Source organism: Natator depressus, chromosome 11 (assembly GCF_965152275.1).
Source record: "Natator depressus isolate rNatDep1 chromosome 11, rNatDep2.hap1, whole genome shotgun sequence".
In the NCBI taxonomy this organism is placed as follows: domain Eukaryota; kingdom Metazoa; phylum Chordata; order Testudines; family Cheloniidae; genus Natator; species Natator depressus.
Window position 1 is genome coordinate 20,574,567 of NC_134244.1, and position 16,961 is coordinate 20,591,527.

Consider the following 16,961-nt stretch of genomic DNA (forward strand, 5'->3'; position numbering starts at 1 on the left):
GCTGGGAGCAAAGCCGCAGACAGAGCCAGATGTTGCAGCTGGGAGTGGGGCCATGGCCTGAGGCTGTGTCTGGGACCAGGGCTGGGGCCAGAGGGAAGTTGGGGGCAGAGCGGGGCTGGGTAGCGCTTCCCCCCCACCCTCTGTGGGGGCTGGCCTGCCCTCCTCCCCCACCTAAATGTTCCTCTGTGCCCCCTTAGGGGGGCTGCCCCACAGTTTGGGGACCCACTGCTTTTGAGGGATGAATTTAATCCAAGAGGAAATACGCCACACAATTAAAAATGAATGTAGCCACATGCTTGGCAAACAGCAAGGCAGTGGTTTAGATCATTCTGTAAGTACACAGGGTACAAAAGAAACAGCAGCTTGGTCCACAAATCTAAACATGAATGACAGAGTTGTATCTGTTAAAATGGATATGAAGATAATGCAATGTTATTCCAATGTTATATAATATATAACTACCTAAATCTAAAACAAAGCTTCTTCCACATTCAGAGAATAAAGGACTACTAGCAGGGAAAGTAACTATTACAACTTGTTCTTAAAACCAGTAACACTTGATAATACCTTTTCAAAAGATAAATGGACATCTGCCACTTATGCTGGGTCTGAAAAATTATGCCACCAAGTTATTTTTAAAATGTTGGGTGTACACACCACACAGTTACATAAAAAGTAGACCGAAACATAGTGAGAGACATTTGAGATGATTTCCTAGACCTGAGATATCTGGATAGAGAATAGCACATGAAGACCAACAAATCATTAACTGCTGTGATCTAGCTCAGTGGTTCTCAAACTAGGGCCACCGCTTGTCCAGGGAAAGCCCCTGGCGGGCCAGGCTGGTTTGTTTACCTGCCGCGTCCGCAGGTTCGGCTGATCATGGCTCCTACTGGCCGTGGTTCGCCGCTTCAAGCCAATGGGGCTTGCGGGAAGCGGCGCGGGCTGAGGGATGTGCTGGCCGCCCTTCCTGCAGCCCCCATTGGCCTGGAGCAGTGAACCGCTGCCACTGGGAGCCGTGATCGGTCAAACCTGCGGATGCAGCAGGTAAACAAACCAGCCCAGCCCGCCAGGGGCTTTGCCTGAACAAGCGGTGGCCCTAGTTTCTGATCTAGATGACAAGTAAAAATATATAACATGAAATAAAGTGAACTAGGTATTGAAAAGTTACACACACTCCCCCTGTGCATTTGGAAGGCTAAATAAAGTATAGATGGGTCCACAAGTTGCAGGGAGTCACATGATTTACATAAAGCCATAATGTGAACATTATCCTCTCAAAACTTTTTAAGTTGCAACGAAGTGCTCGGAAGCAAAAAATATTCTGTGTCAGATGCAGGATGTGTATTTTTGTAATTAAAATTAGAGAAGGCATACTCTAAGGAAGTGACTTTTAATAAACCACTTTGACACTAACAATTTAAATGAATGCCATTTGGTATTAGTTCTGCTCCTGAGGTATTTCAATGCATATCTTTGATGTTGAAGTTGTACTGGATGATTATTTAATTTGGTCTAAAGTCCTTAAACACAATGAAAGACGTAGACAAATTATGCATTTAGTGTGTGAAATACATAAATCTTGGTGCATTTTTTGTTTACTGTATCTGTACTGGAAAAATGTTGAACAAAGATGGATTAATTGCTGACCCAGATAAAATAAAAGCACTTCTTGAAACACCAATTCCTAAACATAAAGAAATCTACAGAGGCTCATGGGTGTGATAAACTGGGGAAAATTTAATTCCAAATTTCTAAGATCAATAGATCTTTAGAGAACTGCTGAAAAATGATAATGCCTTAGATTTATAGCACAGATATAAAAAGGCATATCAATAAGCAAATACTTAGCATCAGTTTTAACATAATGAAGCCAGTTCCACTGCCAGTACATGGATTTTATGAAGAACTAGGTGTATGGCCAAGTACCAATATATTAAACAACAAATGTGTCCTTGTTCCATTTGCAAATGGTACATGGACTGTCCTGATTTCTGCATGTATATTTATCAATTGTAACTATTCACTAAATAACTAGATAATTTTTTCAGTTTAGGATTGTGATTGGTCATCTAAATCATAGTCTTGTTTTTGCTGCCTGAATGGATTACTGGAACTTTTAAAATAGGAGATAAGGAATGGCAGTTAACAAACAATGAATAGCTAATTCTCTTTATAGTGCATGTCATGATAGTTATAAACCAGACTTCTGTAAAGGAAAATAAAGTGTCTCTACTCTATTAGAATTCTTTTGAGCATGTTACAAAAAAGAATTGATAAAGAAGAAGTGGTTGACATAATTTATTTGGACTTTCAAAAACCTTTAACAAGTCTCTCAACAGGCTATTTAGGAAATTGTTTATATTTATGAAGTGCATTTTTGTTTATTTGCATAGCTACAGTAAGTCAAAGATATAGGGTTTACATTTTGCTCAGATGAATTAGTTATATAGTTGGAAATGGCAACCTTAATATTTACATTTCCTGATTTCTTTTGATTTTTAACTATGCAGTCTTCAATACTGCATTAATATAGTTTTATGAATTTGAAATCCGTAAGACTGGAGAGCTTAGCTGATTTGCTTTGGGGACATACTATGCATGTAAACTGTGACATGAAGCTAAATTCAGTGATGATGTAAGAGGGCCCAACTCCATTGGTGTCAACATTTGCAGTTCCAGTCCTGACTGAAATCAGGAAGTGCGGAGGTGCATGAAAAGGGGTCTGGGGTGGGTGGGTGGGAGGGGGAGAGTCAAACTTTTCTCAAACATCTGAAGAGGTGTATGTAGCTTTAGTTTAAGTTTAGCAAATAAATCTTTCCCATACTTTATCTGAACTAATACATTCACCTATGATAGTTACTGGAGTAACTCATGGTGTCTCATACTGCAGGATTTTCATGATTCTAGAGTAACTTGTTCTACTGAATGTAACTATACTTGGTGGAAGCAGACGAGGGAAATAATGGATATTTATAAAGAAAAGATATTTGGCATCGATCCTAAATTATGTTAAGTAACTACAGCAACCCATATCTCTGGACTGTAACAACCTGATCCAAAGCTTATGGAAGTCAATGGGAGTCTTATAGCTTGGAAACTAGGAGCCCTTGCATTAGTCAATCTATTGTCTGCATGTGCATTTGAAAGACTGCAACACAGGGACAGCATTTACATACAAGATTTTCTTTATTAATCAGGAATGAACAGTGTTCTAACACTATGCACTTTTCTGGACACACAGGTGTCTAAAGACAGGCAGCAATGCACCATGATTTTAAAGTACATGACCATATGCTTTATTTCATAAAACTTGTGTGACCAAGTACAATGCCAGGCAATTTAAACTAAGTGACATTCAGATGTATTATTTCTTCTTTCACTGTGTATTTTGCATGCAAGACATCAAGTAATTATGTCCACTTCAGTGGACTTCCTTCCTCCTGCCCTTTCCACATTTTAAGATGTATTTGAACTGTGGAAAAAACATGCTGTTTGTGATGTCAAAACATTTTACACTTATTGTGACATTTGAATATTAAATATAGGGTAAAGAAATTCTGCTGCTGGAGAGAAGCAGAAGGTGAAAACAGTACATTAGCTGCAGAGAGAGAGCATGCGCTATCACATAGTAAAAGAAATGCATCTACTGGGCCATTCCCTCAGGAATAGAAATATACTGTGTGTTTTAAATTCTTTTCTAAAACATATTTCCTCTATATTATGACACACAATTTTCCACAAATATTTTATAAATTGTACAAAAGTATTACAGTGATTTTTTTGTTTAAAACCTTTTTGGATGGCATAAAATTTCAATAAGGAGAGAACGATTGTGACAAATAGTCAATCTTTCTGTCAAATTTATATAATATTTATAATTTAAAACCCAAAGATGAGAAGTTGAGATGTTGTTAGTGTTTTCTATAAACATCAGATTTTTTTTAAAAGGAAAAAATCTGCCACAACCCTCACCTCTGAAAGTACTTTCATTGTGTTTAATTTTTATTTTAAAATACGATCATATCATTTTTACAGGTCTTGCCACTATCCCCTTTGGAATACCTGCAAATAACAGGGGCTGTACACATTTTGAGACAGTTCTACAAATCGCTGAAATGATATAGACTTCTTACTTGAAATCTAGGTAATGGATATGCAGCCTGTACATACTATGACTTGAGTCCTGCATACTTTCCAGTAAATCAAGGCTTCATGTTTGATTTCACTTATGTGCTATTCTGTTTCAGCATTTGAGAGAACTAAGCAACATCAGAACAGATATCACTAGAAACTGTTACTGTAACAATTGTAAAATTATTTATCTTCCAACACAGATGAATAGAACAAGCCTCCAATAGGTAGAGATAAGGTTTGAATATGCACAGGGGAAAAATGGGTTATCTGGGCAGCATCCAACACCACAATTTTCCATTTGAATAAAAATGGATTGAAGCTTTTATTTGAATTTAGGGCACATAGAGAAAGAAGATACAGTAAAGGTGTATAACAAAAATGTATAAGTGACAAGGATAGTCTTTTAGATTGGCAGTCTGTTTGCCATGGTAGTTCCCATGACAGTAAATGGAAAGAATCCCACTGACTTCAATGTGTGTTGAATCAAACTCAGTGTTCCTAGTACAGTATGTTTGTGTTTGGTCAGGATAAAATGCATTTAAGAAGAGTATTTTATTAATTTCTGTTTGTAAAAAGTATTTATCAGCATCTAGCACATTTTATCAAATAAGCAACAATAAAAGCATTAATCTTAAAAAAAAAAAAGATAGCTTCATTAAGACAAAGTATCATAGTGAGCTAATACACATCTTGGATTGGGCCCCAGACAACAGATAGAAAGGACTGAGGTCCACCAATGCTCAAGACCTCCTACACACAATCACAGGGAATGGAATACTTGGGGAGGGGAGAGTATTCAGCTAATCATACTGATGATCCCCATGAGAAGGCTGAAACCCCCATTGGCATATAGTCCTTTCTAATATACCCTGGAAAAATATTCTTTTCTGTCCCAGATTCAAATACCACCTCAACCACTGTATGCGTGTGCAAGAATCACCTTGAGTAAATATTTCATCCTTTTCATACCCCAAACTATGGTTGGTGGCTAGAGGCCAGATTTACAGAAGTCCGTGAGAATTATGCACCTAATTCACCTAGATATTTTTGTAAATCCCACAAAATCCTGCATTTTTAGGTGCATAAGTACCTTTGTAAAACCGGCCCTAAGCAACTGTCTTTTTTTCCCTTTAGTCACATCTATGTGGAAAGTAGAAGACTCAGCTGAAGAAGATATAGATTATACAATGACATCTAAGTCACTTTTTACCTATAGAGCAGTTGTAGCCAGTGTATCCAATCTTACAGGGGCATGTGTTGGGAGCTGTACATGCCATATTCCTTCCACATGGATTTTGACGAACAGCTAATAAAGTAACTAAATAAAAGTTACAGGAACCAATAAAACATATAAAAATGATCACCAAGTTAGATAGTAATGGACAGATTCTACTCTTGGTTACTTGTGTACTTTTGAGCACAAAATTGAGCCAAAGAGTGTATCTAGTGTAAACTGTTAAACTTTCAGAGTGACACATGCCCCTCTGCAGAAGGCTGGCAAAAAGTATGTGCACTACCAAGCAAAACAATGTCTAGGCTATGTGCTGGCCTTTTGCAGAGGGCTGTATTTCATAAACATATCAGGACAATTAAAAGAGCTATTAGATTTCAATGGTATGGCAGCTCTGATCACTGTTCCCAAAATAATTTCCCATCATAGCAAATAGGAAAGTAATAAGAATGACTTTCAGGTTGGGAAATAAATAGAAAATAGACTTTTATTTCATGACTAAAAATGCAGACAATGCAATAACAGTTCTAGTTAGGCTGTATTTCTGGATTTTTGTGCAGAATGGCATCTCAGACTAATGTCAAGAAAAAAATTTATTTGAATTTTTGCCCAATTTAATCAGTTGTGACTATCTGCCATCAGAATTCCATTTCCAGTGGCTTTTCCTTTCCCATTAAAACAAATTATAATTATTATTAATTTGGTAACGACAAAGCTGTGAGTTTTCCCCCTTGACAAGTGGCCATCCTTAATGGTGACTATTAGTGCACTGGTTCTAGTTACTCCCCCGACCCAGGTATATTGTAAGACCAGCATAGTCTGCACAACTCTAGAGACATCATGTGTTCAGGAGAATATCTATTCCACATAGGTTTTATTTTCTACAGGAAACTTTTGTTCCCATTTCAAGAGGGATTAGAACAAAAAAATCCTTCAAACTGCTCCTAAGGCAATATAGTTTCAGGAAATAGCCTGCATTCCACAGAGATCAACTTCCTACCTGTCTCTACTGCAAGGATTGTTATCTGTCAGTACCTCTACCTTGAACATGCGTGGGGGTAGAGAATAAAGAGTTGAGCCATGCATTTGGCTTGAATTCTATGTTGTTCTTGATTCTAAAGTTTTACATCTGCCAATAACAAGCACAACAAAATACCAGAACAGAATGTTCTGTTGACCTCATTTCCAATGTTGAAATGATCCGCCTGGGATAGAAAATTACAGTACAAGCTCCATCCCCGGGTACCCTAAAGAATCCTATATAACGTAAACAGCTACTCCTAGTCACTTACTACTGTCTGTACACACCCTGTTAAATAAACCTAACCCCAGGGGAGGAACAGCATTTCCTTCAATATTTTAGTAGTTAAAATGCCTTTAAAGTTACAGGCTTACATCACTTTACTACATTGGGAAATGGAATCAAGAACATAAATAACATATTTCATTATGATTTAAAAATCATCACAGTGAACATTTCAGAGCACCAGTCTGTAAGGATATGTGGAACGTTAAAGTTAAAATGTACTGGACAAAACATGCAAAAATATATTCTGAACAAGAATCCTGTTTTGGCTAGGTATGGCTTAGATGAACTAATTTCATCTGTTGTTTCTCTGATTCTATAGATGTGGTTTAAAAAGAGGTACTGAAAAATAACAGCTCTGTAAACATTGTAGAATGTCTTTAACACACTTGGTCAGTGATGAGCAGTGTGCCACAAGCCTGCTGAATGTGTACCACTATCATTTATTGGCAATTTGGTACTTGTCCTTTAAGGGTATGTCTACACAGCAAAGGAAAACTCATGGCTGGCCTGTGCCCGCCAGCCTGAGCTGAACTTGCAGGGCTCAGGCTGTGATGCTGTTTCATTGCTGTGTTGACTTCCGGGCTTGGACTGGAGCCCAAGCTCTGGGATCCTCCCACTCCACAGGGTCCTAGAGCCCGGGCTTCAGCTTGAGCCTGGAAGTCTACATGGCGATGAAACAGCCCTGCAGCCCGAGTTGGCTGGCATGGGCCAGCCGTGGGTTTTGCTTTGCTGTGTGGACACATCCTCTAAGGGCACTTGATGCTGATCCTGATTCTTTTTTAAGTTTCCCTCCCTCACTTCACAACGTAGGTTGGTCTGTTAGCACAAGCAAACACACTCATTTGTGTACACGTGCACAAACCTCAATAGGCCCCTGGCCCTCCTGTTTCCTTTCTGTAACTCTGCAGTTGACTGTAGCGCTCTCCTTCTCAACCCTTCAAGAGGTTCTTTCTCCATGATGTGCTATAGGTCCCCACTATCTCATTTTAACACTGAACTACTAAAAAATAACAATGTGAGTGCCTTCCACTCAGAAAGGACGAAGCCCTTTACAAACTGAGCATTTAGGAATAAAAAAAAGGATGGTGCTGTAGTGAAAGAGATGGGGAAGGACCCTCCTCTCAGCTCACCTGGAGAGGGCTGAGCTAGTGCGAGAGGGTGCAGGAGAGTTGGGGGTGGGGACTCTCGCTCTGCCTGCAGAGCTGGTGGTACCAGAAAGAGCAGGGTGAAGGCAAGACGATAGTCCTGCTCCCACTTGCACTGTCAGGGAGCTGCTGAAGGGAGTGTTCTCCATCAGAGCTGCAGCACTTTTGGAAAATCTGGCCACTTCATTTAGGTACCTAAATCTGAGCTAAGATCATTGAAAAATCTTCCTGGCACATTCAAAAGTAGGAGAGTTATTTGGAGGGAAGAGTCTCTTAATGAAGGATCTCAAAGGAGGAGGGAGTCACAACTATGTTTAGAGTCAGAGAAGAAAAGTCTTTGTCCTAAATGAGGAAAGAAAATAAAAAAAACCCCAAAAAGTTTGGTTTGGTTCAGGAGAAATATTAAACTCTGGGCTGATTCTTATTTGCCCCAAACCAGTTCCCCTAGGCCTAATTTTGAGCACTCATTAAAAAAAAAAGTCTGGATTCTGTCACACAAAATAAACATCACTTAGTGCAGTATATATTATCTTGGAATATTTTCAGCCATTACTATTAAGCACAAGTCATATTTCTTAAGCACCACAGGTATCAAACCTTGCTACAGATGGGCTGCTTCCTTTATCTAGACGAATTCCATTATGAAATAAGATGGTGGCAGCTCTCAGCAGACGGTTTGAGGCTGTCAGCAGTTTCACTCATTGTTAGATCACAATACCGGAGATGCTGCATCCAAGCGTAAAGATTTCAAAAAGCTTGGACTCATTCGCGCTTTGATCATCTGCTCGGTTTTGTTGTCTGTTCTTAAAGGGTACTATTGTTTCAGGGGAAATCAGTACCGTCCTGGCTAGACTGTCAGGCGTTTTAGCAGAGATGATGGCAGTCCTTAATGCAAGGAATTTTCATCATCTTTCCACCCCCTGTCAGGATGAGTCTGCTGCTTTTGACATGGAAAGAAACATCAACAGCTGGGGGTACAATAGATGTTCCTCAGGCAGATCCAGCAATGGAGGCATTTTTGGTCCTGTTCCAGGCAGGTGCACAGTGAAACTTTTGATGGAGCAGACTCACAGAAGACACAGACTTGTTATTTTGTCAGGTGACATGGTTAGCAGCAAGAGAAAAATAAAGGCTGTTTGTGTATTGTATCAAACTCAGACAGAGAATAATGTTGGTAATAAAGGATTTCATCTTAAGGACTCTATAGAGGGATTTTCAGTAAGTCTAGTGATCCAAGGTGAAGGGAGGGAGCTAAGGAATGGCAGCTAAGATATATTTTTGAAGAAAAATAACCATCTGCTTGCTAACCATGCTTATATACAAAGAAGATGTGTGTGTCTCTGTAAGGCCAGAATTTGGGAACCAGCCATTCTGCACTAAGTATGGCTCTGGGAGTGCCATGGTCCTGAGGCTTCTGGGTATCTCTCCTGTCCCTGGGGCAAGATAGGGCAGCCTCAGGACTGCACTGCCTTATGCCTGTGTACCCTTCCTGGGCCAGTTCAGCTGGAGGTTATTGTGCCCCGATGTGGCCCCCTTTCCTGGGTAGATTCCAATATGCCTCCCCCAGTGCTGGGAACAGTTTGCTGCATGGCACAGAGCTGGCTACACCTGCTGTACCCCACCTGGGGATTTCACCATATTGTGGGAAGGCCGAGGAAGCCAGTAAAGCCAGCTTGAATGCTGCTGTGCACTCTCAGAACAGTGAAAAACAAACTTAGTGGGAGGCAGAATCTGGCCCATTGTTTGTGTGTGCATAACATGAGAATGTGTGTGTAAAAGGGAATTAAACAGACAACGCAAACATTTTTGCCTATTAATCTTAGCAATGCAAGGCTAGTTACTGTATCGGCTTTTCTAAGGGATTTCAACAGAGGATTTAATGATAGGTAAGGGAATTCACTCCTTTTAAACAGTATATAATACCATTGTTTCTCTAAGGTTCTTTAAGATGTCTAATAAATGAGTCAATAGATTATGAATACACTTCTGGAACTATGCATGTCAGGTGATAAGGTCTATTCAGAATACTAGTGATGGGATTTAAAATTGCTTTTCAAAGTAGCAGAAACTTTGTTGTTTAGCAGAACCTAAATTGTCCTTGGCATATGAAGTTTGTGTAGACTTCTGGAGCCTAATTCAGATGTTTCTTACACCAATCTTGCATGATTGTAATTCCATTGACTTCAAAAGCATGACTCCTGCCTTGTCATGGTAAGTGCAATCAAAATCAGGTGCGCTGTTTCTATTGATTACACATTGGCAAAATAAAAATACCATTAAATTTAGGGAAAAAAGCTGTTTGTTCTGAGCTATAAAACAAGCTTGTTCATTATTTTAAAAGAAAACCAGGCTTTTGAAAAAATTGAAAAAAATTGTGATCCCAACTGACAAACCCTGCAAACTTATAATAAAAAAATCATTTTGCACAACAATTAGCATTGAAAATATTGAAGGGTATTCAGCAATTTCTTTTTTCTCTTACCTTGACATGTAATTCCATCACCATTGTATCCAGAGGGACAATGGCCACATTTAAATCCTCCATCTTTGGCTGGCTCACACTGCACTCTGTTAAAACACGGCGTATTAGCACATGTGATTTTCTTGTTTGGATGCAGCATCCTGTTAATAATTTTTGATAGTGCCAAATGATCCACTCTTGAGGCACTTGACTTTCTGATTGCAGTTCTCTGTTCTGGAATCCTTGCTTGAGCAAAAGTTCTGGGAAGTACTGGGAAGTTAGCACTTTGGGGAGCCATACCCGAAAAAGGAGCTCTCAGATGGAATGAGGAGGTTAGTGGTGCTGTCAAAGCAGATGTCTTTGGCTGCTCTGTTTTAAAAGCATGGGCTGGTTTAGTCTTTGTAGTTGCAATCCTACTGGACCATTTTCCAGGGGAAAAGTCAAATGTTGGCTGGATGCGTCGAACAGCATGTGGCCTTGTAACTAATAAACTTGTGTTCTTCCCATGATAGGGAGAAATAGTCCCAGCTGCATGCGATCTAACATTTAGCTTATAATCGGAGGGGATCTGGGTTGTCATTCTGACAGTTGCTGCTTTGGGGCTAGGTTCCTGGAGCAGAAGTAGATCATGTGTAGAATTTTTTATTTTTACTTTATTATGGGAAGATGCTCTTTGAAGTAGTGAGGAATCTGGATCAGTATTCCTTGTATCTGATGCCTGAGGCTGGGAAACCCTCCTTTTCAAAGTAAGTGATTGAATATCAGTGACTGTTGGGTTTCTTATCATAAGGTAAGCGTGTTCTAGTCTTGGGATTTGAGCCTGGGAAAGTTTAGAATCAATATTTCTTGACTTTATGACAACTTTTTCTTGGTAGGAGCCTTTAGTATCTATATTACCTCTCTCAGCAGTATCTGTACGACTGTAGGAAGATCTTGACACTAGAGTTAAAGGAAGATATGTATTAGTAAATCTACTGGTCTAAATCCACAAAAGGAACAATGACGCATCATCTTAATAAATAACAGGGTATCATCAACATGGAAGAATGAAATCCACTATACAGAGGAAGAGACATTATAATAAGTCCCGAATAACTGAGTCTATTATTGTTTGTTGTTTGGATTGCGGTATCACCCAGGAGCCCAGTTGTGAATCAGGGCCTCACGGTGCTGGGCACTGTACAAACACTTAGTAAAAAGACTCTGCCCTGAAGAGTATACAGTCTAAGTGTAAAATGAGAGACAACAGATGGACACAGAGAGGTGGAGCAGCAGGAAATGATGAGACAGTATAGTTAGCATGATGGGCAGTGCTTTTGACACACTAGCACTATCAAGTTTTTGTAGGCATCCTGGCAAAGGAGGGTTTTTTAAGGAGGGATTCAAAAGAGGACAATATGGTGGCTTTAGGGATGTTTATGGGGAGCTCCTTCCAAGAAGGAGCAGCATGGGAGAAAGCACAAAGGTGCTTGTTTGAAAATATAACAAGTGGATGATAAAGACTGGCACCATTGGCAGAGTGGGAGTTGGGATAGACCTTTCAGTAGTTGTATGAGATGATAGATGAGGAGGAGATGGGCTGTGAAAGGTGTTGAAAGTGAAGACAAGTAGTTTGAATCAATTCTTTCAGAAATATTAATTGCCATATGCTGTGTCTAATGAATGAAGAAGCTATTTTTAACAAGTTCTGGCATGCTCACTCCATGGCACAGGGCTCATTTCAGCCTGTGGGACTGTGCCCTAGGCATACAATCCTCGCATAATTACTCAACACTTTTTATATAGATGTTTAAGGACTACATAAATAGCAATAAACTTTACAACGCTCCTTCTGAGGTTGGTGGTATTACCAGAGCTGACCAATGAAAAAACGGAAGTACAGAGATTAAGTGGCTTGACAACAGTGAAAGAGAGTTAGAATCAGAGCAAGGACTAGAACACAGTAGTTCCTGGCTCCCAAAGCAGAGTTCATTGAACTAGTAAACCATATCCTTGTCTCAGCTGATGATGATGTGTTTTTTTCTTTCCTGGAACACAATGGGGCATTGCACCAGAGTTGGACGCTGCTAGTGATTCAAGCAACAGACAACAGCAGTAAATAAATATAAGTATTGTACTGCACAATAGAAGATTGACAAATGATCAGAAGAGTGTAGAAAAACGGGCAGAGAGAGGAAATGAGAGAAGAAGAATTCAGAGATAACAGAGAAAAAGAGAAAATAGGAGAAGTAAAGGGATTTTTAAAAATGAATGAGAGAAAGAAAGATGAAAGAAATATCCCCAGAGATAATTACCAGTCACAGACAAGAAGTACTGCTTCTAGAAAATCCAATTCAGGGATCAAGAAGTGACAGGAGTGACAGTGGAGGCCTGAATCGCCACTTTGACAAATTTCTGAAATGAACACTAATAATAGCTTTGAGCTCCAGCCATCACAGTGGAATCAAATCAGTTTTATCCTACATGAATGTTAGTAACTACCAAAGGGATCAGCCTGGCAAACTAGAAATGGAAATCTTCCATTTGCCTCCTGATCAGGTACAATAGATGCAGTGTAATCTTCCAACTAAGACCTGGCTAATGTGCTCCAAGCTGCACATCTGGGAGGAGGGAAGCCCCCCCTCTAGGTCTGAGTGTTTCTATGACCATTCAGCCTTTGGCCTCTCTGGTCAGAATGCCAACAAAGGTGGCAATTGAGCTAACCGTGGTCGTAATATTGGGGGGTGAACATCTGCTCACTATGGTAGTTACTGAATTAAGATCTCTGATAGCCGTTTTCCATAGGCCACCATAAAGCTATAAAATATTTATTTTGAATTGAATTTTGGACTCAATTCAAATGCGACTGAAAGGTGACAGTCTCAGTATCCCATTATCCATCCCCAGCACTGCAGCAAGTTTTCACTAATATGGTCCAGTGCAAGCTAGTTAAGACGAGATCATGATAGAACTTTTCTGGCAGAGCCAGTAATTTTTATTGGGCAATTTTTCTAGTATCTAAATAGACAACAAAGAAGCATTCTAAGAGATTGCAGACTCAGTTGTCTGTAGTCAGCAGCTTTCTTCAATCCGGTGTACTTCAATTTATTTTCCATACAGTCGATCAATATCTTATAATGTATAACCTATTTTCAATGTAGAGTGTGATTGGATGAATCTAGTTTTCTCTGTGATGCCAGTGTATGATTACATATTGGCATGGATGAAAATAACACCAAAATGACAGGCCAAAGTACTCAAGGTTATATTATGGTACAAAAATACATTTTTACTCACTGCCAGCCTTTCCACCTACATTAACTAGGAGATATGCAGTGGTGAAATGATTGAGTTTATTTTTTTTATAGGCACAGATAAGAGAACGAGGGCTGATACACCACTACACTGTTCCAGTTTTATGCTGCTGTTAACTCCATTAATTTCAAACTGGAGTAACATAGTGGTGAATCAAGCTCTGAGATTATCGATTTTTATTCTTCTTCTCTATCTGGTGAAGATTGGGATCTGAATGGCCGGGTCAAGATCTCAGAGACTGAACATTTAACCCCCACCCCACTCTCAACATGCTACTTTTGAACTATGCAACCTGGGGATTCCCCTCTATGGGATTTTCTCTACACTGGAAATCCCCAGACACTCAGTTAAGACAGCTTTCCAGCTACTTTGTATTGGAGCAGTATGTAAGAGCCAGAGAGGAGGCCCAACCTGACCCACAACATTCGACCTAAAGTCCATCATGACAGTGCTGAGAAGACACAGCAAATTCTGATTTTCTTTCTGATGTGAACTGCAGTTTCCAGCCAAATATTGCACAGCTGTAGTCAAAAAGAAGAAAATCATGCCCATTCTCAAAGTAATAAAGGGTCTGTATGAGCCTGTGAACACAATTGGTCTCAGATACAAGAAAATGGATCAGAGATACTCCAATGCTGCCAAATTCCAGGGAAAGAAACAGACACTGAAAACCAGAAGAAAACAAGTCTAATGCATTTGTCGTCTTCTGAGTTTCTTGTCTGTCTTCTGTGCCTTGGCAGGCTTTCAAAAGCATGCCAAGTCCAAGGCCAGATTAAGGCCAAATGGGGCCACAGACACATCAAAACATAGGCGTCTGGTGTAGAACCTGCCACCTCATCCCCCAAAACATCAGCAGCATGGGACTCCCTTCTCTCATTTCCCCCTAAGGCAGGCAGCAGTGGATCCTTCTCCCATATAAATAAGCCCTCTGTTTTCAGTTTAAACCGATTTTTACCAAAAATTCCTGAGTTTTACAAAAAGTATTATTCATTTTTTTCCTGATTTTTCACCCTACTTTTGTATCATTCAAATAGATAAAAATAACTTGTTTTATTAGGCAAATACAATACATTGCATGAGATATATGTATTATGATAATGCATTAGTCTGTCTTTCTATATGCAAAGCTGCCTGTTGAAGTAAGGCTATGTATAAAATCTATGCATAAAGTCTAGAAGATACACACAATGAACAAACAGGCACACATGCAAGCTCTGAAGTGCGTGCATCTGAACATACTGAGGAATCTCATGCCCACCGGGTATATATTTCAATCTGTTAGGAGATAACGGTTTAAAGATCTGACACACTAAAACTGGAAGAAAATGAAAATCTGTTTCAGAACACAAGGAAGTATTCAAAAGTTTTAAAAAAACAAAAACAGGAGAAAAGGATGAAGTTGAATGTATGTGCTGCAAATGGTGTGGCCCAATTATTGAATGTAAATACTTATAGGCTAATGGTTTTAAGTCTAGAACAGTAAACTGTTTATTCAAATGAAGAGTTATATTTGGGGATTAGAGTTACACTGTTAAACTCAGAGGTGGCATTAAGATTTGAGTTCTTTTTTAGTTCTGCAGCAAACTACATTGATGATTGAAATTCAAAGCATTAATCAACTGAATACTTTTTTCCCCTGGCTTTCCGTCCACCAAAATATACCCCAATATTTACCCAGAAAAATTATTGTTTTTTGAACTGATTTTCACCTGTTTTTGTTGTGGTGGTAATAAACACCGATATATTCCTGAGAAAAATAAAATAAAATCTGAAAACAAAGGGCCCTACATATAAAGAGGCAGGGTTGGCAGCAGGCCCCACAACATAGCAGCTGGAGTGTGCCTGCTTGACAGGTGGGTGGGTGGACCTGGCGCACTGCACTCTTCCCCTCCTGCCACACATACAGTCCTCTTTTGGAATGGTGTTGGTAAGGGTGGCACAGAACAATGGGTCTTGGAGTGAACATTTTATTGAGATCTACAGAGCAGTTCACACCACTCCAAGCTATTGCTCCAGGCTACCTGCAGACTCAGTTATTGTTGCTTTGTTTATATCTGGGTCTCATTTTCAAGCTTTTCTTCACATGATGAGAGCTAGAAATGTTTGTTTCTTTTTTTAAAAAAGCATACATTCTGATGCAATCACATGACACCAAGATCTGTAGCCTAACGCATGGTCCGATAGTGCCTATGCCTTAATCTAGCCCTCACTATGTCCTGAGACCTGACTAAACACATAAAAGTGATGAAGCACTACTCTCCAGCTCAAGAATTGGCTATGACATTCTCTGGCAATGCAGAGTATTATTTCACCTTTGCATCCTGTTAGCATACAACTGTTTCACAATGCAGTAGATAATTTAAGAATTCACCTTATTATTAACACAATTTAATACATTTACAGTTTGTATATCTTTAGAGCCATTAACATTTAGTAATACATTCTGTGTAGCACATTTCTCATTCAGAAAAATGTCTTCAGAGAAACGTTTTTCTGACATATTATACTGTGTGGTTCATCCTTTAAAATTTGAAACACCTACAAGCACATACATCTCATTTAAAGTGTCAAGAGAGAGCAGAAAAATTACGTTGGTCTAAGGAATCTTGTTACCAAAGTATAAGGGATCATTCTATTTAGCTCTCTCCCTCTCTGCATTCATACTTTTTAAAATTTGCCCAGTGAGAGAGGAACACTGTGACGCCATGTTTGGTAGAAGAGGAGAAAGCAAGAGAGAAATTTCACAATATTCTGAAAAAGAGTGATCTCATCTTTCCATTTCCCCTGGTCCCAACCTGCCCCCCAACTGGGGAACCTTTCTACTATCATTTGTTTCCATAACAACACTGTGGTGAAACCCCCCTTCCTCTCATCAATGAACACCTCCTACAACCATCATCTGTACACACACCCTTGACTCTCCCCTCCCTGCTGTCAAATTCTTCAGAATTGTACCCCCATCTAGACAAGTGTCTAGATTGCTTTTTCAGTTGCTGTAGCCTCTTGCTGTCTTCCCATAAAAAGCAACAAGTCCCAATCCCCCTAGCTGGGAACCCTCAATCCCTCCCTCCAAAAAAACCTCCCCACTAATCAACATATGATCTTGAGCCCCCAAGCCTTAGAAAGGACCTGTTTTCAGGTTAAATGAGAAATGAGCACATCCTCAGTTAAGATTGGGATGGGAATGTACGTTTAGATAATAGTTTCCATTTGAGGATTCAGATTCTCTTTTGTCTTTTGTCTTAATGTCAAAGGTGGAAAGTTAAACACTGTGCAATAAAAAATGAACTCTTTGCCCTAATTTAAAGCATAGTTAGCATGAGCTGCTTCTTTTTTAATCAATCACCGCTTTTAAAAATATGAAAATAGAGAGGTATTAATATT

General features: G+C 39.5%; 1 protein-coding gene across 1 annotated transcript in view; it reads right to left on the bottom strand.

Moving 5' to 3' along the window:
- Window positions 1–16,961, bottom strand: part of LOC141995842 (von Willebrand factor D and EGF domain-containing protein-like) — a 245,954-nt gene that overhangs the window by 37,720 nt on the left and 191,273 nt on the right. Inside the window, exon 22 of the mRNA XM_074967290.1 lies at window positions 10,305–11,222. Within this exon, the coding sequence (XP_074823391.1) occupies window positions 10,305–11,222 (918 nt within the window). The remainder of the gene's footprint in view (window positions 1–10,304; window positions 11,223–16,961) is intronic.